General features: G+C 39.0%; 2 protein-coding genes across 6 annotated transcripts in view; both read left to right on the forward strand.

The window, feature by feature from the left end:
* Positions 1–5882, forward strand: part of CFAP54 (cilia and flagella associated protein 54) — a 159701-nt gene extending 153819 nt beyond the window's left edge. Inside the window, exons 69-70 of the mRNA XM_088141903.1 lie at positions 4273–4350; positions 5760–5882. Of these exons, the coding sequence (XP_087998029.1) occupies positions 4273–4350; positions 5760–5879 (198 nt within the window). The 3' untranslated portion in view covers positions 5880–5882. The remainder of the gene's footprint in view (positions 1–4272; positions 4351–5759) is intronic.
* A 5279-nt stretch (positions 5883–11161) lies between these two features.
* NEDD1 (NEDD1 gamma-tubulin ring complex targeting factor) overlaps positions 11162–24308 on the forward strand; it is a 39015-nt gene continuing 25868 nt past the window's right edge. The window contains exons 1-4 of one of the 5 annotated variants that reach the window (XM_088141905.1): positions 11162–11396; positions 12333–12562; positions 16715–16861; positions 23699–23793. In XM_088141905.1, the coding sequence (XP_087998031.1) occupies positions 16723–16861; positions 23699–23793 (234 nt within the window). In that variant the 5' untranslated portion in view covers positions 11162–11396; positions 12333–12562; positions 16715–16722. Of the gene's footprint in view, positions 11397–12231; positions 12563–16714; positions 16862–23698; positions 23794–24308 lie in introns of all 5 variants that reach the window. The other 4 variants (XM_088141906.1, XM_088141904.1, XM_025166765.2 and 1 more) reach the window with 4 other exon arrangements.

Here is a 24308-nt window from a genome sequence, read left to right on the forward strand (position 1 = left end):
GGCTGCAAAGGCACTATTTTTTTCTGTTTCAAAGCCCATGTAACCTATGAAGGCATGTCAGCAATCATAAACTTCTTATAACAGTATGTATTATATACAGGTAGTTGTCGCTTTTTATATACAATTTTGATATACAATTGGAACCAGCAATTCCATTGCTAAGTGCCACCGTTGCTAAGTGGAAAATCACATGACCATGGCAGTATTATGATGTCACTTTCCATTCAGTCAGTAAGCAAATCACTGTGGTGGTAAGCGAGACACCACATGACCACGACTTACAATTTTACTTCCATGTTCTCCATTAACTCTGCTTGTTGCAAGCCGGTTGGGAAGCATGCAAATGGTGATCATGTGACTGCAAGACACTGTGACAGTTGTAAATGTGAGGATTGGTTGCAAAGCTGTTCTTTTTTTTACACCGTTGTAACTTCAAGCAATTGCTAAATGAGGCAGTCAGTAAGCAAGGACTGCCTGTACTGTTGAGTATATAGTATACAGCTATAACAATATAGCTGTAATTGTAGTTGCTTGCTACTGCAGTAGCAAGACTGAGGTGCTGTTGATCCTAGCTGTTTTGATAGTTTCAGATCCTAGCAACTGTTCTCAAGCAACTGTTCTCAAGTTCAGGGCAAGTTTCTAGGGATAAAATGGATAAGTGCTCCATCTGTTTCTTTCTTCAGGTGGCTGCCACTTGTTTTGTTTTCATTTTTATAGCAACTACTTTTCAAAGGAAGTTCCAGGGAAATGTATTCTAAACAGGATTGGTGGAGGTGGTGAGAGAGAGTAATGATTCCCATGAAGGAGGAACCAGGAGGCATGGCAAGGCAAGGGTTCCCACCAGTGGAGAAACCAGATTACCCACAAGTTCAGAATTTGAGGATTGAAAAAGGAAATACTAGCTTTGTTCAAGTTTTCCATATATCACAGCTGAACCAGATATAAATTGGCTTAATTATCAAACACTGCCAATATCACACAATCATAGAGGGCAGGAACTGCTTTTAAACTGGCATAAAATCCTCATATATGATGGTGCCCACTTTATTTTGGACTTTCAGAAAAGTTTTGAAACTGTTTCTTAACAAAGTCCTAAACAACATGAGTAATAATGGAATAAGGTGAATGATTATGTGGTTTAGGTACTGATTAAAGAACAGGAAGCATCAGTCAGGAACCCAGAAGCAAACAGAGGAAAAGTTGTAGAATTTGATATCCTGGTAATGAAGAAAACTTCAGTGGCTGCTTTCTAGTCTGTTCAAGCTTGGTGGACTGTTTTAGAAGGCAGATCCATGTCAATTACATTACAGTAATCTAAGTTGGAAATGATAATCATGAATATTTGATCTTTATTCCTTAAAGAAGGGCACAATTCATATATAAATTCAGTTGCTAAAAGGTATTGGAGCAACTTGCCTATTTGAATATCTAAGCACAGTACTAAGCACAGGAGTATTAACTAATTCCAGAACTTTGGAGAAGGAAAATCCCATTTAAAGCAGATTACAGATTTTCACCAAACACCATTTATGTATGTATGTATGTATGTATGTATTTATGCATGCATGCATGCATGCATGCATGCCATTGGACTTAAAGGCTGTCTGACTCCCAGATGACTTTGGGTGGCTTTCATTTCAAAAGTAGTAACAATAAAATGAAAAAGAAAAAAAAATATCTGGAGAAAGACAAACCCAATACACCAACAAAAAACCAATAGAGGCCTGAGAAACAGGGAGGCCTGACAAACTAGCCCAATCCTGGGAGCAAAGCCAGATTTTCAGAGACTTTTGGAACTGGTGTAAGGTGGGAGTCATAGATATCCAGGAGGATGCAGCTCCAGAGAACAGGTGATGTGGCATAAAAGGTGCACTTCCTAGGTCCTGATAAATGACATTGTTTGAGTGGAGCACTCCTATTCCACCTGATCTTACTGGGCAAGCATACACCATTGAAACACCTGGGTTAAAGTTCAGTTTATTAATCCAGCTATAAACTGCTTCCCATTCTGAGTAAAAAATGGACAATGGTTGAAGAAAGGGAAGAAAAACAAGGAATGGAGGAGGGAGGTAACCATCTCTTTAGACATTTTATCAATGGCTAAATAAACTTTGCTTTTTAAATCAAAATCAGCAGAGTCAATTAAGGAATTTCCTTGTGATCTTTTACTGATAATCTGTGGCCTGAGCATTGTCAGAACATTTGCTGGTTGATGAATGCCAAAGAAAAGTAGACATTTATTTTCAAAGGAAAAGACATTTACTATGTGACAGATTTTCTTCAATATCTACTCTGATATGATTAATGAGGCATGGGTTGGCATTTCATCTGATGGGTGTTGTGACAGCACAGACAACAGTTTTCTGTTTTATTATTAAAATACTGTGTTTTGAATGGATGACAAATATTTCAGACAATATTATAAATATAGTCAATTTAAATGGCAGTATTATTTTGTAAAGGCTTTTTTAATTGACAGTGGAATATTCAGATATTTTGACATTGAAAATAATGTGATTTTGAGATGATTATGTGGGTGCAAATATTTGGGACTGGTTTGCCAGGTCAAGAATGGTTGAATTTTCATTGTTGAACTATAAAAGCCATTAACATTGTACAAAGACAAATAGTAACAAATATTAGAAAATGGATTTCTCATTATATTTACAAATTTGCAGCTGTCTTAGGAACAATTCCATTTCTATATATAATTTATATTTTACTGTTCTGGTACTATAGATTTATTTTAGATGAAATAGTTGAAGCATATACCAAGAACCTAGCAGCCAAGTCTCCCAGATTTGAACATGTTTGTGTTTGAATTCAACATTTATGAACTTAGTATTTTTCTTATTGTTTCAGTGTTAATGAAAGACTAAGAGATAAAGTCTTAGTGTGCTTTTTTCTGTTCAGTCATAGCTACATTATTAAGACTTATTGCTATATTAGATTTAGATTTTCAGAAATTAAACAGAAATACAATATTTTAGTTTATTTTGTAAAGTTATTGAAAAAATCCCAAGATTAATATATGAGGGAACAGGAGTTGTAGATGAGTTAAATTTCTTACAAGATGGATGTCTTAGAAATAATATACTTCTTCACTGTTTTCATTGGACAAAATGAAAGTATACCTAAAGTACAATTATCAGGAAATTTTAGCCAATGATTGTTAGCTATGGATGCCTAATTGTTCAGTGAACAGAGTACAGTATATTTTACTGATAGTAAAATCATAAACTGTACTCATTTCAATATGTTAAAAAATGTAGTACAAAATGTACTTTGAGAAGGGGAAGGGATGGGCAATATTTGTGCTCCTGAAGATAATATGTCACAATGAGCTTTTAACGAGGGCTGCCCCTCTGCATGCACTAATGTTCAAGCAAGCTGATATATACTTATATCATCATATACACACTTGCATATCATATAGTCACCTAGATATACAGGCACAAACAAAAGGTAGATTTAAACTTTCCTGCTTTGCGTTATAATATAATTTGGTGCCTCCTGCTGCTTCTAATCAGCTGGGTTGGGTGGGAGATATATAATTTAAACTGAGAAGACATACGAAAGAATTATTTCCATATTTAGATTTTATTTCCAAAAACCCATCACTTAGCAGACTATAATGTTGTGAAACAGCTGTTTTGGGATGCCCTGAATGCCCTTTTCCTCAGCACATTCATGGCAGCTGGAGGAGAGATGGGGAAAATAACACATTCAGGGAGTGAAATAAGAAAAATGCAAGGAGATGGCAGCAACAGTGGGGTAACACACAGCAAATTGCATAGAAGACCTTTGGCATCTACGTTGCAGTCTGTAGCCCAGATGTTGTCTCAATGTGCTGCTGAGTACACCAGGTCCATTATCCTTTTTGTAAGGGATCATAAGTTATGTGTTTGTTTCAGTTGAGGAATTAGATAATCATGTTATCCTATACTTTTCTTTAATAAAATGATGACTAATGAAACTTGAGAGTTGTAATGTCAGTTGTCTCAGTTCTGGGGGGGAAATGTTACACATCTACAATTCATGATCAGGAACAAAAATTTCAATTAAAAACAGCATCTGCAATGTCTTATTTCTATTTTACTTTTATTTTGCTTGGAATATTGAGGCATGGTCCACCTAAAGATTCCTATTGAATAGTTAAAAAAAAAATCCTTTGGTTTTCAAGAAAACTTCAGCCAAACATGTTGATGGTATGATATGAGAAGTTAAAATTATATAACAGAGTAGCACTTATTTTCTTATTTATTTATTTAGGAAATGGTTGAAGTGTGTTTTTCTGAAATAAAAGCCTTGTTGTCTATCACCACAGATCAGTCTGCACCACTTACAGAGGTATGTTATTTGGTTTTTTAAAAATATATTTTCCCAGTCGTAACTCTCTTCTGATATGTTTCTATCATTATTAGTATTCTGGAAAATATACCTTGTTACATTCCAAATAGGGAGTTGTTTGTATTAGCATGATTATAAGTGTTTTCATTGTATGGAATATAAGCTCTTCTTAGGTAAAAGAGTATAATACATTACACAATATGTATATGTTTGTCACCTGTTATATTAATGGTTAGTGGATAATTTAATGAAACACATTATTGTATTAAAATGCTTGGTTCCTTCTCATATGGTCTAAAATAATAAAAAGATATACCTATGCTTTTGCAAAGCACAAAACATACTTGAAACTTAGTTGTTTCTTTTCCTGTGAACATGTAAGATTGAATCATAAGGGAAGGACATGCTATAGTGGAGATGCCTCTAAGGATAGCACTGTGTATTTTTCTTGGATTCTCTCCCCCCAGTACACTACAGGTAGTCCTTGCTTTAAGTCCACTACAGGTAGTATGTAGTTCAGCAACTGTTTGAAATTACGACAGTGCTGAGCAAAAGGACTTATGACCAGTCCTTGAAGTTCCGGTCGTTGCAGTGCCCCCATGGTCCTATGAAGAAAATTCAGGCCCACTTGGACCTACCCGCATTTACGACTGCCTTTTGGCTGTCCCTGCCACGCCCACCATTCTGCGTGCCACTACTGTGTCAGCTGGGGCCTTCTTTGCACTGCCTTCTTTTGCACCAGGGCCATTGGGGCCTCTCTTGTACCTGGGCCAGGATCTCCATTCTTGCCCTGGCCAGGGCCTCCGTTTGCGCACCATCCAGGGCCTTCTTTCGTGAAAGAAGGACCTGGCTAGAAGGGTCCTTGTTTTGCCCTGTCACAGCTGGGGCTTTCTTTTGTGTGCCTGCTGGCGTTCAAATGGAGGCCCTGGCTGGGACGCGGGGGTCCTGGCTGGCATGCAAATGGGGGTCCTGGCCAAGGCATAAGACCCCAGCAGCATAGGTGCGAAAGAAGGCACAAAGAAGGTGTCACACTTTACAACTGCATTGCTTAGTGATGGAAATTCTGGTCCAAATGGCTGTTGTAACTTGAGGACTACCTGTACTGTATTACTCAAAACCAATTTGGGGAACTGGTGACAGGCAGATCTCTTTCTGCTAATGGGTCCTGTAAGCCAATTGATTTTTTTTTTCTACTAAAGACCATGTATGTATATTAGGCAGATTTTTTTCAATTTTCTTTAGTTATGATTCTTGATAGTACATGTGATCTTAATCAAATGGCTGAGAAACAATTGTGCCTAATTGAGAATGTTCCTCACAAACCCTATCTTTAGCTAAGATGATCAGCCACAAACCTAATGGGAATACAAACATATTGCTTAGTCAACAGTTTCTCTCTTTTTTTTCAGATCCCATTTGACATCACTCTACCATCGATAAAGAATTTAAGCAAATTGTTTGATCCAACTAATGGATGTGTGATAATGGCAGGAAGTGTTTTCAACTGGATAGTATCTCTGCTCACTTGAGTGGTCTTTGAGGAGTAAAACTGACATACATTTATTGAAGTTTGACAGCTTTTAGGATCAGCATCCTGTTACTCTGAAACCGCTGGAACTCTCTATTACTTGAAACCTAGAATTGGTCCATAAAAATCTTTAAGTTTATAAAATATTTTAGGCAGTACTAATTTAAGTAATAAACATGTTCTGTTAATTTTTGCAATTTCTGTTGCTCTTGGTTCAGAATATTTTTGATGCTTGGTTTTTAAACATCAATATTATTTCAATTTCATTTTTTTCTTTAAAAATAATGAAAAGAAAGCTATTTATGCAGCCTTTTGATCGCATTCTTAAATGAAAGTCATTCCATTTAAACTGTATAAAATATTTTTTCTGTTTGCCCTGTTTAAAAGTAATTATTTAGCACCAGATATGATATTCTTCCATCAACTTCTAGTAGACATCAGTGAATTGCAGCTTGTCACTGAATAATATTTTATTGATTTGTAATCCTAGATACATTATATGTTGTTAGAATTAGGATGTCAAAATACCTCCTTAATCTTGCTTATGGAATTTTTGCTACTTTTGGTAATATTTATTTTGCAAGTTAGAAATATATACATTATATTCTTCTTAGTTGCTGTAAACAGGTAGATCTTTGCCCTGATATTGCACCTGCAGACTACAAGATTAAAGAAAGATATAAATCCAAATTCCTGTCAGTGCACTTGACATAAATGCAGAGTACAAGTCATTCAAAACTGATAATACCTCACATTAACATCTATATATCAACTTAGTTTTCAAAGATTCAGTAAGAAGCAGGAGAACCAGTACTTTACTCTCTTGACTTAAAAGATGTGTAAAATTCTCTCATCCTTTCTCTGATTGTTTCTAAGACTAAACCTGGAAAAGTAGTATATATTTGAAATGTGCAGCACTTCAGATTGGATTCCAGAAATGTGTGTCAGAACCCACAGAGATGCAAATGTAGCAACTGACTGTGGTTTTTAAGGTAGATGTGTTTTTGCCTAGGATTATGTGGCAGTAGCATACGGTAGCAATCTGATTCTGGGAAAATATACAGTTCTTTAAAAAATTACAGAGATGCTGTATTCACATTCCCAAGCACCTATTTGGAACTGAATATGAAGCACTGCACAGCCCTAAACAATCATAGAAGCAAGTTATTGTTTTCTAAAATTTATTACCCAATGAGTACTAGAAGAGATAAGAAAAGTCTATTTCAATTTTAGATTGCAGTTTAGTGTACTGTCCACATCTGGACAGAGTTTGGTTCTCATCTTTGAAAACAGCTGAAACAAGTCAGCTTTCTAAACTGTTTTGAATTTTTTCAATAAACCATACTTGTTTAACCACAATTTATCCTTTTTGGACATCAGACCAAGTTGCAGTTCATCTTAGAACCACAATTTCTTTGCATGAAATTGAATATGAATTCAGTTGCTGCAATTGGTTCTCACAATCAAATCAAACCCTATTTTGCATGTGCAGATTACACATCGGCTTATATAACCTATGGAGTTAAAGGAATTGAAACACATTAATCAATAATACAGAATTAATCTGCCTCCATATTAACAATGACATTTTCCATTCTTTCTGGTTTGCAATAAGATCTTTGCAATAGGATATTGAACTGATAACACAGTTCAGAGCAAGTGTTCTTTACTATGCCAATCTTCTTTGCAAAAGTGGTATCATAGTAATAATCAACCTGTGTATTAAGATCAGCTGAGTAGGCCCTACTCCAGTCTCACCTGTAGATTTGGTGTGCAGTAATTAGGAGAAAAGCCTTCTGCGCATTAGCACCCTATTATCTAACTCTCTCCCAGGGGAAGTGCATCTGCTCACCATCCTTGCCATTTTCCAACAATATCTTGACATGCTTTCATCTAGCCATTTGTAGGATAATTGCTCCAGGCCCAGAGTACCTATTAAATTAATTTGTTTCAACTATTGTTGTTCAGGCAAATACTGCACTTAGTTGTTTGATTGTGGATTCTTTTACTAATCTGTATACTGCTCTAGACTCTCTTGGGAGGAAGAGGGGTATATTAATAAACATGTTAACCGCAACAATACATTGAAGCTTAACCCAGAGGTTAACAGAGTAAGGAACAATAACCTATGCAGAATGGGTTTATATTTGCCCTAAAGATTTTGATTTCCTTTGGTTTTATTCCTTCTGGATACTATATGAAACTGATTTAGGTGGTCATAAAAACTTGGTTTTGCGCGGTGAAGGTTAGTATGCCAACTTTGTTCCAGGAGATTGTCAAATTTGACCCTAGTACCACAGATTAAAATTATAATCCAATTAGTCCACTGTAATGTACTTTATGAATAAACTAGAGAACTGCTTTTGAAAATATGTTCAGAAATTTACTCATTTCTTTATACTGCTACCAGATATTGATACAGAAAATAGCATTTCTAGACTATTAGCTTCATGTACGGATTTTTGGGAGATGAAAACAGTACAAGTAGTCCTCGCTTACTGACTGCCTCGTGCAGCAACTGTTTGAAGTTATGACAGTGCTAAAAAAAATAACTTTGTGACCAATCCTTGCATTTATGACCATCACAGTGTCCCTCAGTCACATGATTGCAATTTGCATACTTTGCAACTGGCACACATTTTCACTTGCAACAAGCAGAGGTAACACTGTACAGTATGGAAGGCGGAAGTAAAATCATAAGACGTCATGTGATTTTTCACTTAGCAACCATGTCACTTCACTTAACAATCAAAAGAGAAGGTCATAAGCCCAGTCGCAGTAACACGATTTTCCACTTAGCAACCAAGTTGCCAGTCCCAGTTGTGTTTGCTAAGTGAGGGCTACTTGTAGCTGTATTGAATCAAATAAAATCTATCTTCTTCCATGTAATGTTGCTACAGTGGGTCAGCTACTGTAAAGGGACAATCACAAGCAGGACATGTTTAAAATAGCAAATGATACTGAGAGGCATGTTAAGTCTAAAACTGGAAGAAATGTATCTGTCAGAGAATCAAAATTCTGAAGTGACCTCAAAGGTTATCAGTTCCAACCTCTTGGACTACCCAGCCTCTGAAGACCTCCAGTGAAAGGGAATATATTACTACATGAAAAAACATATTCTACAGACTGTTAGTTCTTACCATCAGGAAATTCCCTGTAATATATCTACATCCCTGTATATTCAACCCATTTCTAGCTTAAGTGGTCTCTTCTGCAGACTAAACATAAGTATTAGTCACCAATAAATAATCTGTTGTTCAAACAAAAAGGTGATGCTGGCAACAAAACTGCACTTACACCCATCTTTTTATGAAGTGTATTATAATACATTCAAAGCAATACTGTGAATACAAGAATCTATTAAAACACCATAAAACAATACAAAATATTAAATTCTGCAAGGTGCTAGACTAAAGTGAAGGCCCATCCCCCCCTTTTTTGCCTACAATAAAAGTTTATTCATCTTAGGTTGCCCTTTTCCCTGTTCTGTTGCCTTAGTTATATTAGATCACAGATTCTACCATACACCATCTGCGTGTGGAGTTACATTGATCTAAACTGTAGCAAACATAAAACTCAAGCAAAATTTCATATATATCAAAGCATACTTCTCACTTTGAATAACTGCTCATAAGCAAAAAGCCTGTCCAAAAATTCTCTTTGCCACCATCTATCGAGCATCTGATATTTTGCAGGCCTGATAGTGCCAGTTTATTGGGGCAACAAATTGAGCCTAATTTCTCCTACAGAATTCAAGGGAGGGAGTAGGGAGAGGCACAGCAGGTCTGCATTCAGCCCCAGGAGATGCATCATCGAGGAAGTTCTGTCAACCTCTTCAGTAATATGAAACAGTGCAATATTTATTTAAAACATATGGCCATCCATCTTAAGCCAAACTCTGGGTGGCTCAAACCTCAAAATAAAAACAATATATATCAACAATGAAATTAAAAACAATGTAAAAACAGCTGAGACCTGGCACCACAGCTAAACTTTTCCATGTAGCCCACAAGTTCGTCCCATGTCAATCTCACCCTATCCCAGTGATTGGGGTGAAAGCCAGGTCTTGAGTGCTTTTTGGAAGGTTAAAGGAGTAGGGGACTGCCATACCTCGGGGGAGGGTGTTCCATAGGGCAGGGGCTGCAACGGAAAAGGCACACTTCCTAGGTCCCTTAAGATGGCAGCATTTAAGGGATGGGACCAGGAGCATGTGTACCCTATCCAATCTGGTGGGACAGGCACGTCCTCAGGGAGAGGCGGTCCTGCAAATAACTTGGTTTTGTACCATGTGGGGCTTTAACGATAATAACCATCACCTTGAATTGCATCTGGAAGGAAACTGGGAGGCAGTGCAGCTTGTACTACAGGAGTTTTAACATGGGTGAACCTAGGGGCACCCACCACCACGTGCTGGTGCAATCTGGACCAGTTGTAGCTTCTGGGTGGTCTTTAAGGGAAGCCTCACATAGAGTGTGTTGCAGTAATCCCAGCAGGAAGTGACCAAGGCACGAATGTCCTTGAGCAAGGCCTCCAGGTCCAAGAAAGGGTGCAACTCACACACAAAGCAAATCCAGCAGGAGCCACGAGTCTAGGAGGACCCCCAAATTGTGCACCAGCTCAGTCTGGGGAAGTGCAATCCCATCCAGTCAAAGATGACACATCACCAGGGCCTGAGGAGGCAAAAACCAAAAGTCACACAAAGCCAACTTGTGGACCCTTAAGAATTACAATGTATCACAACTTACATATTTTGTGAATGAGAGTTCCCCAGCTGCATACAGCAGCGTCCTCCGCTGGCAACAGTGCATCTAAAGAAAATGGAACGAGGAGCGGCATAAAACAGAAACGGAAGAAACCGCGATGAAAACCTGCTGAAAGGTACATATGCACGGCTAGACTCAGCACAGACAATGATTCGCACATTTGATGAAAGGAACTCTAGTTCTTCGAATCCGTTAGTTTTTATGGTGCCCCCGAATTCTCCCCCCCCCCCCACGCCGGCTCTGCTTTCTCCAGAGCACAGATGTAAGGTGAGAAGAATTTGAAAACTAGGAGACCCGAGTCTTCAGAGGAACTCCGTGCTGCGAAGCGCTTTCTCCAACTCGCCCGCCCCATTTCGTGCCACCCGCTACTGGCAAAGAAACACCGCCACGGGGCGCCGGATTTTCAGAGTGAGCCCCGCCTCCTGGCTTCCTTCTCCCTCCCTCCCTTTCCAGTTACGGAGAAAGAACGCGCCTCGGCAGTTTTGCTCTTTCTCGGCTGCCGTAAAAAGGGTGGGTAGTGGGTTCTCGCGGTGGCTGTTGGGACGGGCTGCTAAGTTGTAAGAAGCGCGGAAACTCCGCTCGGAGCGCTTCGGGTTGAGGGCGAGTGTGCTGGTTGTGTTGGTTTGTAGAAGGGCAACGCTGGATGGTGGGAAGAAAAAATGATCCGGACTGGCTAAAAGGCTGTTATCCGGGTGTCCCGTAGAAGCGGGAAGGTGAGGGAGAAGCGAGATCTCTCGTGGTCAGAATCGGAATAGGTATAATAGACTTACTGTTGCGAGCCCGGCACGCCCTCTGCTTCGTCCTGGAGCCGGCTGTGCTATCCGGCAGCTGCCATTCCCCTGGCCCCTCGCTGGAGTTTTGGCTCTGGCTCTCCTCGGTGCCTGTGGGGACAGACGGACCCTGACCGGGGAGGATTGGCCTCTTGGGGTCCCCGAATGGGAGGGCGCTTTATGCGTGAGGCAGCAACCCTGCACCTCCCCGCTGGAAAGTATCTCAGGTGTCCTTCGCTGTTTCTCCTGTGTGCCAGATAACGCACCGGATAACCCTCGCAAGTTAAGCAGACGCTTCTCTTTGCAATTATATGTGTGTCTCAACTAAGCTGCGTTTAGTTCAGTGGGGTTTATCCTTAGAAATACGAGTTCAGCGCGGCTCAGTATTGCTTAGGAGTCTGGCCGTGGCTTCCTCGCATTTCTTATACAGAAATGCTTCCACTGAAGAACTAGGTGAAGGGGTTCACCTGACAGGTAGGCAGACAGTTAAAATGAACGCCTTCCACCGACTTTTGGTAAGCTGTGTGGGCAACAAATGTCTTTTGTACACTTTTTGAGCCAGAATTCAAATATATGTGCTGTGTGGCAAGTGTATCCAGATGAATATAATGCAAATGATGTATAGAATTTAGAACATTTTTCTTAATTTGTGGTAAGCATAATTTTACAACATTTTATGGATTGTACATGAAGGCAAAATAAGCTACACTAGGTACACTCTGGTCTACTAAGACAGCCTATGTAATGGGTCAAATACTGCAGAGAGAAAAGTATAACATACCTTATTTTTCTCTGTGGTCTTTGGAATTTATCCATGCAGAATAAACTGTTCAGCTCTATTAATTTTCCATGAAACTGATAATTCATTAACATACATCAACTGAAGCCACATTCACTCTCTGTGCTGGTTGCTAAGTACAGTGGTACCTCGGGTCACAAACACTTCTGCTCACGACCAATTCGGGACATGAACAGCACCGTTCGCAAAATTTTGCTTCCGTTCGCGAACTCCGCATCAGGTGACGAACAGGATCCGCGGCCATTTTCCCTGCTGTGACACGTGGTCGTGGCTTCCTGTAGGGAGGGGGACTCTCCCTCCAAACAATAACCGCCTCCCCACCCGGCTTCCTGTCCTCCACGCCTCAAGCAAGGTTAGCGTTCTCTCTCTTCATAGTGTACTGTACTGTACTTTGTGTCATATTTTTGTCGTTTAAAAAAAAAATACATATGGTTCAGAACGATTAACCGTATTTACATTGAACCTTATGGGAAAATTTGATTCGGGTCGCGACCAAAATCAGTTGGCGACCAAATTCGTAGGGGTCAGAACAGATTAACCGTATTTACATTGAACCTTATGGGAAAATTTGATTCAGGTCGCGACCAATTTGGGTCGCGACCAGAGTCATGGAACGAATTAAGTTCGTGACCCGAGGTACCACTGTATGTACCTCCAATGTTTGCCAAATCCTGAAACTATTGTTTCGGATATGCAGAGGTCATTATATTTAGATAACTTGTGAAACTGATTTGGTTTTAATTTTTTTTCACCTACTGCAAATGTGAAGCTCCTGTACTGATTGACTATAATAGTATTTTCAACCAAAAAGTCTTTGATTCAAATATATAAAATTAGCCTGCTCAGTTCCAAAAATAGCACAATGTGCTATTATTGTGCTGTCAAAAACAAACCATTCCTGGACTTCATTCTCTGGAAACCTGTCTGCCAAATGGATATGGCATATGATTTTTTTTTTCTTGAGATATCTAGAACAGGATTAACTTCATTACTGCATGAAACTGAGGCATTGTCCTCTCATCTTGTTCAATTTTCCACATGCAAGATGAAATGCCTCAACACACTTTGGGCTGCATTTTGTAACAGCATTAATAATAAAGTCAGATCTGACAAAACATCATTTAAAGCATGTAAATTATTCAGTGTTCCGGGTTTTTAAAAGCTTTTTGTAGCAGTTTTTAAAAATTAGTTATCTTTGATCAAAGAATTCTAGAAGAGGATTATACTTGTGAATAATTGCTTGAAGTGTAAAGTGCCTTTGCACCAATGCCCTTCATTGAAAGGTTGGAAAGCCACTCATTTACATTCAAAAGCATTTACTGTTTCTTGAAATTAACATTTTTTGTGGAAGGCTATTAGTCACTGTGTAGGCAATTTTCATTAAAGTTCTAGTGTCTTTCATCATTTGACCTCTTTCCATGCTTCAGAAATTCCCAAATTTTCATGGTATGTAGCACATATTTCTGGACTAAGTATGGAATAACACAATTCAGTTGCGCTGCTAAACCATTTTAGTCTGGGGGTCTTCATGGACTCAGTGAGGGGAACCATCTCTGACTCAGTTCTATCAAGACCAAGTGGTTGTGGGTATTGGGGCCACCTGGTTCCAGGGATATTCCATCTTTGACCTTGGATGGTGTACTCTCCCATTCAAGGATGGTGGCAATCTGGGGGTCTTCCTGGGCTCATAGCTCCTGTTCGATGAGCAAGTGGTCAGGAAGGCCTTTGCACAGATTCATCTGGTGTGCTAGTTGTGCTCTTTCCTGGATTGGGAGGCCCTTCAGACAGTCACTCAACCCTAGTCACTTCACAGCTCAATTATTGCAACACGCTCTACATGGAGCTGCCCTTTAAGTCCACTCAGAAGCTTCAACTGGTCCAGAATGCAGTAATATGATACATGATACCTCTGCTCCATGAGCTGCATTGGTTGCCAGTTTGCTTGCAGATGTGATTAAAGGTACTGGTTATGACTTATAAATCTCTACATGGCACAGGGCCTGGTTATTTGAGGGACTGCCTGTCTCCTGTGGTGTCTGCATGGCTGATTTGAGCTGACAGGGTTGATGTACTGCAGGACCCCTTGCTTAAACAATGCCATCTATTGGGACCCAAGGAAGCATATCTTTTTTGTCACTGCCCCTGCCCTCTGGAATCAGATTTCTCTTGAAATCCAGATGACTCCCAGCCTGTCGGGGTTACAGAAGACCGTAAAGATCTGGCTGTTTTGTCATGCCTTGGCCTAGGGTATCTGGAATTCCCTCTGCTGAATATTAGATGTTGGTGGGATGTTTTGGGGTTCTGGGTTCACTGGCTTGTTCTTTTTATGTTCCAGTTTGGTTTTGTTGTGTGATGGACTGGAATGGAGGAAGGGGGGTGAAAACGGTGTTCTCGTCTCCAGAACAATGCTGGCGCATCCCTAAACATTCCAGAAGATAGTGAATAGAGTTCTTTGGGCTAGACCTGACATGTTGTTTCTTATTGTATTGTTTTATATTGGGAGCCATCCAGAGTCATTTGGAGTCAGGCAGCATCAAATTGAATTAAATAAATAAATAAATAAATCTGCCCTACATCTTTTTTTTTTAGGTCAAGCTTGTAATTTTTATACAAGTTTTTGATTGCAGAGTCTAGTGCAACAGCATCATGGCCTTGCCATTGTAGTATACTACCAAACTAGGTTTTATAGACTGTATCATGTTTGAGTCTAAATTCAAAGTAGATTATTGAGTATTTATTTACTGTATTTGTATACTGCCAAAACCAAAATGGGAGTTTATATTATAAAAGCATAAACTTAGTAAAAATCTAAAATCAGAATTAAAACAAAATTTTATTGTAATATAGTTTGCACAATGATGACCATTCATTCCCAAAAGGCCTTCCAAAACATTTTTGTCTTTAATAGCTTCCAGAACGCCAATAACAAGGGTGCCAGCTTAATTTCTAGGGGAAATTCTATTCTATTATATGGGATTGCAACTGAAAAACATTGTCTACAAGCTACTGCTCCTTTCACCTTACCTACCTGGGGAGCCATTAAAAGATGATGATAGCACATGTGCCACGTTTAGTGGGCTGCTTCCATGATGAGAATGTAGATTATTAAGTATCTCAGTGCCAAGACATGTATTCTTCATGCATTAAAACCAGCATTGAATTTCATCTGGAAACTTCTGGTAAGCAGTATAACACCATAAGGCAGGTGTCGTATTATTATAGGGACTTTGGATGCTGTATTTGAACTAGATGCACCTTCTGAGTGGTCTTCAGGGACAGCCCCATGTAGGGTGCATTGAGTAATCTAAGCAAACTCATGTGATGTGCATGAGTTACTGCGGCAAGGGTAATTCACCCCAGGTTAGACTGCAGCTGGTGTGCCAGACAGAGTTGGCAAAGTGCCTCTGGCCATGGCCTCGACTTACACTAGGTGTGAGTTCAGAATGACCCCAAATCACTGACCTGCACTTATAGGAGGAGTGCCATCCCTTCATATCCATTTATTGGGAAATATGTCTGTGCTTTAATCAAGAGCTAAAGTAGGAAATGTTGCCAGTGGTGTTTCATCTGTAGTATTGTTCTGTACACTGCTGTTGTTCCATCACATACATTATATTAGAGCAATAGCCAGATGAGTGCAACTGATGTAAGGATACCCAATATGATTGTGCTCTGGGCCTTTACTCTATGACAAAAGTCTTCATGGTTATCCTATCCTTTCAAAAGGAAGCTTTATGACATAGTATAATTTGTGAATGAGGACAATTATGGATTATTCAACAAATCATAGAAATAAACCATGAGTTAGCATTATATGTAAACTCAGTCACGGTTTTAATGAACTTTTATTAATTTATTTAATAATTATGTAAACTGTTTTGAATTTGTTTATGAAGAAGGATAGACATTTTTAAATAGCAGAATGAGTAGAATTTTTGTGGATTTTTTGTAGTTTTGTTTTGTTTGTTCGTTTTTTTTTCCCCTGGAACTTTTTGATGCCTCACAATTTATCAGGTTGGAAATGTTGTATTTCCTGACAGATTTAGCAATGTCTCAGTAGCTATCAAATTTGTCTCCAACACAAAGGTTTTTCATTCATTTATTTCAACTAACTGTTTTAGAAATTACAGTTTGAAAGCACTGAAAACTAACAAAACTTAAGATCATAAATATTTTTGTTGAATATTTGACTTATCTCTTTCTGTTATGAATGATAAGCATTGATGTTTGGGTTTCTTAATTTGAAATGATGATGACTAAGTTAGGTTTACTGTACTTGTTTATAATTGTATATGCCCTGCTATATCATGGCAATAAAAAGCATGTCTCTTGACAATATCTGGCAACAGATGTTTGCCATAGCTTGTATTAATCTTATTTTATACTTTAGCTTTATCATTCTCTCAAGTGCAACAAACCACATTTGCCAAGTAGAATAATATTTAATGGAAATATATTTCTAATTAATTTATAATCAGAAGTTCATTTTCATTTTCCTTTACAGCTGCAGAGATGCAGGAAGGTGTCCGTTTTGCTTCATCAGGAGATGATGATGTTAAAATATGGGACTCTTCTTCTATAACTGTTGTGGACCAATTTAGTCCCCACACATCTTCACACCCAGTTAATTCAGTATGCTGGGGTAGCAACAGTATCCTTTGCTGTTTCAGTATCTGTAGCTATATTTCTGAATAGTGTACTTGTTAGCAGCAATTGTCCTGATTGCCTACCTATGACACATCAGAGATGCAGCCATTCAAATTTCTTTCTACGGGGAATTCCACAACTGGGATGCTGCCACGGGGGGTGGGGGGTGGGGGTGGAAACTCCTGTTAAGGGGAAATTTCAAAGTATTGGTAGTGCTTGAGTTATGACCATTCATTCAGCGACCATTCAAAATTATGGCAATGCTGAATGAAGGGTACTTATGCTGGTCCCCAAAATTACAGCCATTGCAATGCCCCTGAGGCGTATGATCAAAATTCAGGCTCTTGGCAGCCTGGTCGCACTTATGACCACAGGGGTGCTTCAACATCCCCCCCGCCAATTCTGTCCCCTTTTGGCCCACTGCACTATGCAGCCCCTGCTGCCCTGTGCTCTGCCACCCCCAGCTGGCTGCCATATTCTTGCTTCTGCTGCTAGCCAAGCACACTTGGCCTGGCCCTTCATGAGGTGGCTGCTGGCCACACGAGACTTTCTTCCTGAGGTTATGCATGGTGGTTTCCTTGCAAGACCTGGGGAAGAACTCACGTGGCAGCAGCTGCCTCGTGAAGGGCCAGGCCGGGCGCACCTCATCAGCAGGAGCAAGAGGACAGTAAAGATCAGCTGGAGCGATGGAGTATAGGATAGTAGGAGCCTCTGATTTGCAGGGTGGTGACAGCAGCTGGGGCTGGGGAGGATGGGGGTTCCCAGGGCAGCTGCAGCTTTGTGCCACGCTGCTGGGTTGGGCTGGGGGGCTGGGACTTCCTGGGGCAGCTGCAGCTTCGTGCTGCGCTGCTGGGCTGGGGTGACTGCGGCTTTTGCTGCACTGCTGGGCTGGGTTGGGGTGGCTGTGGCTTCATGCTGCACTGCTGGGCCGCACTGAGGCAGCTGTGGCTTCCTGGGATGGTTGCAGCTTTGCGCTGCGGCTCAGAGGCTTCATGCAGCCCCAGAGCCATAGTGTACCAAGAAGCCCCTGATCCGCAAAGTGGCAAGCAGCCCCAGAGCTGCATGGTTTTGGGGCTGTTTGCTGCCCCCAAGGCAGGGTGCAGGGTGGCCAGAAGGGCAGAGATGGGGGAGAATAGGCAGTTGGGGGGAATTGAAGGGGAGGCAGTCCCTTATTTTGGAAGAACCGAGGCTCGGGGCTGAGAGGGACCAAGCTGGGAATGGCTTGGATTGGGGTGGGTCCTTGGGTAATGACTGGTGGAATTTGGTTAACAATGGCAACGGGGAGTGCTAGGATTGCTGTCGCTAAGCAGTGTGGTCACTTGATGTCAAGCTTTACAACTGCATCGCTTGGGGATGAAAATTCTGGTCCCAATTGCCATTATAGCTCAAGAACTACCTGTATATCCATTTAACTCCTGGTCAGAGCTCTGAAGAAGCACATATGTTAGGATGTGTGTTTCTTGAAACAGATTTGATGTTTTCAGTGTTACAGAATCATTTGCTTTTGTTATCCTGCAAAACTAATTACTTTAGATTATGAAGACCTTGGGAACAGAGTATTGGCATTAACAGTAACAAAAAACCTTTCTAAGTGCTTTGCACTTGTGCTATAGAATAGAATAGATAAATGATATATGAATGGATGAATGAATAAATAAAAGATTAATTCAATTTTCATTTCAGCTCTTCATGGACATTTCTAATTTGAGCATTTATGTGAAATGTTACTTGCCAGGTTTATACAGCCATATTTGATAGAGTCCTACTGTTGTTTTGTAGTGATGTCAAAGAAGAGCATGGATGGCCAGTTAAGCATAGAACTGACTTGTCTGGATAATGTCTGGCTTTTCATGTCATTCACAACAACCTTGTTGTTTCTTATGAATGAGAAGAATATTCTTAGCTATTCAAATTAAATATTTCTGTTTGCAGTATCATTTTTATTATCTGGTTTGAATAAAACTTATGTAGGAATCCTTTTCATGCTAGGTGAAGGTTCATAGGTTCATTCATAAACCTAAGGCAATGAGTCCTGTACTTTCTGTGACTCATTACTTAGAATCGCTTTCCCAACTTCTGTCCTTTGTTATTTGCCCAGCAGAAGCAACCTGGAATTAATCTGCTTCCTTAATTGCCAGACATTTTCTAGTTCCTTTGTATACCTGAACTGCTAAATGGTTGTTGTTAACTAATGGAGAACAAGAATATAGCATATTTAAGTCAAAGATGGCCTGATTGTGCAGAATTAGGGATGGCTAAACATGCTGAAATTAGTGAATGCAGTGAATGGTACCTAGAAATAAGTGGGTTGTCAGAAGACCCATGTGCTTTCCAAACCTTCCGGGTTCAGTGTTATGGCTGCAGTGTTCTAGATCAACAGAATCTTATGAACACGTATTAAGGGTAGTCCAACATAGAGTATGTTACAGTGTTCACACAAAACTAGGCAGCATACTGATCACCTGCATATCTGAAAAATTAAAAACAACCAAATTGAGAAGGTAAAGGCCTTCAAATGCTGAGGCATTTATTTTCAGTTCTCTATCTCCTGAAAATGTCAATCTTCAAATCTCACACTGTGGGTGCAAAAAGTTTCCAATACAGTAACCAGATATGTAAGCTGTGAGGGGAATAACTGTGTGCCTCCAGCAGTTAAATGATTCAAAGCCGAAGTTCTAAGCCTCTTGTGGTATGGTGCACAATGCTTTGTCTACAAGGATATCCCTGAGCTAGAAACAGTGTGGTCTAATTCTTGCAGTCTGTGCTTGGAGTCCTTTGCCCATTCACCAATGAACTTCATAGTTAAAGCTTGGATGTGTCTCTTTTGAGGATCTGCTATTAAAGTATTGGGTCAAACAAATATATAGGAGACAAATTTTTAACTCAGTTTTTTTCCCTTTTCTTTTAATTTTAATAAATATTTGAAAGTGCAAGCAAGGAAAAAAGAGCAAAAGAGAAATCAAAGACATTTATAAGCTGTATAAAACTGAGTAAGAATTTCTGAGATAGCATTAGATTAATGCCACATATAAAAGTGATTTATATCAATTTAACATGTTGAAACCATTATTAAAATCAAAACAATATTCAGTAATTAGCAGAGGCAACTATTCTAATAAGAATCATCAATCACAATAAACAGTTGGAGTTCCTATCTAATCTGAGAAAGTCTGTCATTATAATGAAGCAGGCAAAATCTAATATTTTAAAAAGCCTTATGTTAGGAGAAACCCAAGCTTCAGATGTAGTATAACTTATGTGCAAAATTATAATCCATAAATGGTTTTTTTGATAAATAAGCATAAGATTGTTTTTTAAATATGATTTTCACATTGAAGCATATTGCTATATTCTAAGAAAGTAATTATGTAATATTTCCAATAAGAAAAATAAAGTATCTTAACAGCTGTTATCATATACAGAGCCAATTCTATATACTTTGTAGGGATATGAGGTTTAGTAATGCTTAACAAAAAAACAGCTGTTAAGAAAAAAAAGTTGAAAAAGACTTTTTTTCATTTTACAGTGAAGCATGTTCTAGGATTGTTGAGCTTTGTGATGTTGTCATCAAACACACACGCGCGCATACACACACACAAAGTTCCACCTAGATAGTTGCATTTCCAACAATTTTTTATATGAATTATCTATTTTGGCAGTTAACATCAGTGTAACATATCTGTGAAAAAACATCATGTACAATTTTCTCTGAGTGTAATATATGCAGTAAATTTGATAGTTATCTTCCATTCCCATTCCTGCATATCAGTTGTCCTCTTTAAATTTGTAATCCATTTAATCATACTATCTTTGGCTTGTTTTGTTTCTGAATCCTATTTTAATAACAGGTTACAAATAAGCCACAACAAGTGTTCAGAATTTTGTACAATAAACTTTTAAAATTCAGTCAGATCTCTAAATGTTCCACCTTGCTTTTATAATTCCTTTTGACCTATGCTATGTATCTGCAGATACTGAGGCATTTCTGACTATTGCAAGAAGATTTAGTCTTTGCAAGATTTAATCCTTCATAAAACAATCTATACAAATTATTCTCTCTCCACTGATGAAATGTTTTTGTACATTCTCCTTAATGAAAATAAATATTTAGTATTGAAGCAATGGGCATTTGATATGGACTTACTCTTCTATATTTATCTCATACTTTTTATACTCTTTATAATCATGTAATCTCTTATAGATTGGACACTTATCTTTGCATCCAACCAAAGATGTTTATGCAAGCCTTCTCCTTCAGTTGAAGTCTCTCAGCCATATGGTGATACGATTCAATCTGTAATCCAAGTCAAAAAGCTGGTTTGATAATATAGTTTAAATTGGGTGCAGCCCAGTCCACCTTGTTCTTTCATGTCTTGAAAACTCCTAAATTTAATCCTCAATCTTTTGTTTGTGGCCCAACTTATATTGATAGATATCATTCCCAATGGAAAAATGAAATTACTGTTCATTATGGGTTTCCACCTCCTCCCATCTTCATCTGTGCTGATCTATGCTCACCTATCTAAAGCTTGGAGAAGGTTATGCAGAGAATTATATATCTTGATGTGCAAAGGGATAGAGCCAATACCACAATCTCTGCTATAATATATGCCCTTTCCTGGATCGGGAGGCTCTCTGCACTGTCACTCATGCCCTGGCCACCTCTTGGTTGGATTACTGCAATGCACTCTTCATGGGGCTACCCTAGAAGAGTATCCGGAAGCTACCTCTGGCGCAAAATGCAGTGGCACGGACAGTTCTGGATGCCCCCAGGGGGGCCATATAACACCTCTGTTATGCAAGCTGCATTGGTTGCCGGTTTGCTTCCAGGTCCAATTCAAGGTGTTGGTTATTACCTTTAAAGCCCTTCATGGCACAGGACCAGGTTATCTGAGGAGCTGTCTCACCCCTGTTACATCAGCCCGCCCACTCGGTCCAGCAGAAGGGGCATGTTGCGGACCCCACCAGTCAAGGAATTTTGACTGATGGAGTCTAGGAAGAGGGCCTTTTCTGCTGTGGCCCCCGCTCTGTGGAACTACTTACCAGCCGAGGTGTGGTGTGCCCCCACTCTCATGGCCTTCAGGAAGAGCATGAAATCTTGGCTATGCCAGATGGCCTGGGGGCCAGATGGGGGCTCACACCATTGGAATTGGCTTGTGGGGTAATTGATTCTACCCCCCATCATCTTGAATGTTTTAGTCTTTTTATGTATATGATCTTTTTATATAGTCTGACTTTTTAACTAATTAATGTGGATATTTATATTTTTAACTGTTTTCAGGTTTTACCTTAATTGTGAGCCACCCAGAGTCACCATACAAATTTAATAAATAAATAAAGAGCTCAGATATCTGCCTTTTACCATCCCTGAATATTTTTACCATATTTTTGTGCCCTCGCATAGAAGGGTGCTTACACTGGTACACTTAGGATTCTATCTTCAACTTTGTTGATCAGGAAATCTAATTATATCCCCTACCAAGAGTGCCTATGTACATAATTGGAAACCAAATTGAAACAATTATATATGTATTCCTGAAATGCCCTATCGATCATTCTTGGAGGACTAATCTCCTTTCTAATTATAGATTATTTAGATTGTTCTCAAGAGTGAACTATGTGCTTTCTACTAAATGAGGAGTATTATAAAGTCTCCAGAAAAGTGGCCAAATTTCATTGTGTGACAATAGTTGTTAAAAGCCATTGGATTTGAATGTAAGCTAGTTTCTGCTGTGACAGGATTTTTATGCTGGTAAAAAATAAAAAATAAAATTTTTATTTTACTTGTTTGATTAGAAAAGGAGAGATGTATGTATTACCTAATTCAGATATGGTATATAGAATCCTCAGATTAATCATTTATTGAAATTGTTGGTACTTGCCTGGGATTCTTTTCAGGACACATTTTGAATTTCTGATTATAATTAGCATTAATTTACATGAATTGGACTTCACAGTATAGCATAATTATTCAGATCAAGAAATAGAGAATCTGTTCAGAGGAAGACAGGAAAGAACATCTAAACCTGTTGCATGTGCCAGATAGTTTAGATTATTTATTTTTTAAAATGTATAATGAGCCTTCATTGTTCTATGATTATGATAATAAACATGATGATCATAAATGTTAGAGTGCTTCAGTGTACTGTTTATTACATTCATAATATTTCATCATGGTTACAAATGTATTAGAAGTTGCTTTAAAATGTTGGGAGAATGATAGTAAAATGAAGGCACGAACAGATTTCATCGGGCTGTATATAAAATTTGTAAACATCATCAGCTAATCATAAACTCTTGAAAAAGGATAAAATGCCAAATGACACATCATTCTGATTTTTTTAAAATACGGAATGTTTTCATAACCTATTCATAATTTCTGGTCATTGTCAAAATAAATTGCATCTTGTCAGGTTCAGACCAAGAACAACAGTGAGACAGTCCAGAATCAGTTCAGCTCCTTTATTAGCTTACACCTAATAGACAGAATCTCGCCAGACTCATTCTAATCCCCAACAACAGCAACTATAACCATGATGCCCTTAGGGAGGGGCTAGTCTCCTCCTCTTGACTTTCCCACACTCCAGCTGGGGGCTGAGGAGGTGCTTTCCCTGGAACCTCTCCTCCCCCTCCCGGCAACCTTGAAGTTCCATTCCAGAATCCTCCCTGCTCATATTTTCCATCGTATATCTTTTTTTTTAAAGCAACTCTTGAAAACATACTGTTCTCTTAATTGGAAATGTATGTGATTAAACTACCTAGTTAAAAGAGATTCTCTTCCCAACTAAAACAACTTTGCATGAACAAAAGGTTGTGCTGTGTTCCATGACTCTTGTTTCAGATAACTTTCTTGTAACAACATCAGCTGTTGGTGATAAGATAGTGGTTTCAAATTGTAAAGGTAAACCAGTTCCGCTCTTTGAACTAGCTGACGGGGTAAGTAGAACAGCCTTTTTTAAGTCAGTCTTGTAGTGCATTGCTATATATATTTGCTCAAAATCCCAAACTCCCAGTGCATAATATTGCTGATATTCTATCCATTGCTAACCTGGGAGTAAATCCCCTCTAGATTCAGCCCATAAGATTTACAAATAAATGTATTGCACTTACTATCTGTTCTGTATTTCAAAAATATATAACGCTTATTGAAATATTTCTATTACAGGTAGTCCCCAGGTTAAGAACGCCTGGTTTACAGAGCCTACTGTAGCAAAATTTGAGTTAAATACACAATGGTTCGTGTTCATTATATAATACTACTTATACAGTATTATACAATAATACTGTTCTGGTTTACATACAAATTTGACTTAAGGACAGACCTTGGGAATGGAACTCGTTCTTAAACTGGGGACTACCTGTAGTTCATAGTACTGTTTTGGATTTGGTTCCAGAAAGATGCTTCAGAGTACACAGGGTCACAAATGTAGCATCTGACTGCAATTTTTTAT

This window comes from Python bivittatus, unplaced genomic scaffold, assembly GCF_059951505.1.
Source record: "Python bivittatus isolate LINGU-HERP-01145 unplaced genomic scaffold, Pbiv_v1 ctg000330_np1212, whole genome shotgun sequence".
In the NCBI taxonomy this organism is placed as follows: Eukaryota; Metazoa; Chordata; class Lepidosauria; order Squamata; family Pythonidae; genus Python; species Python bivittatus.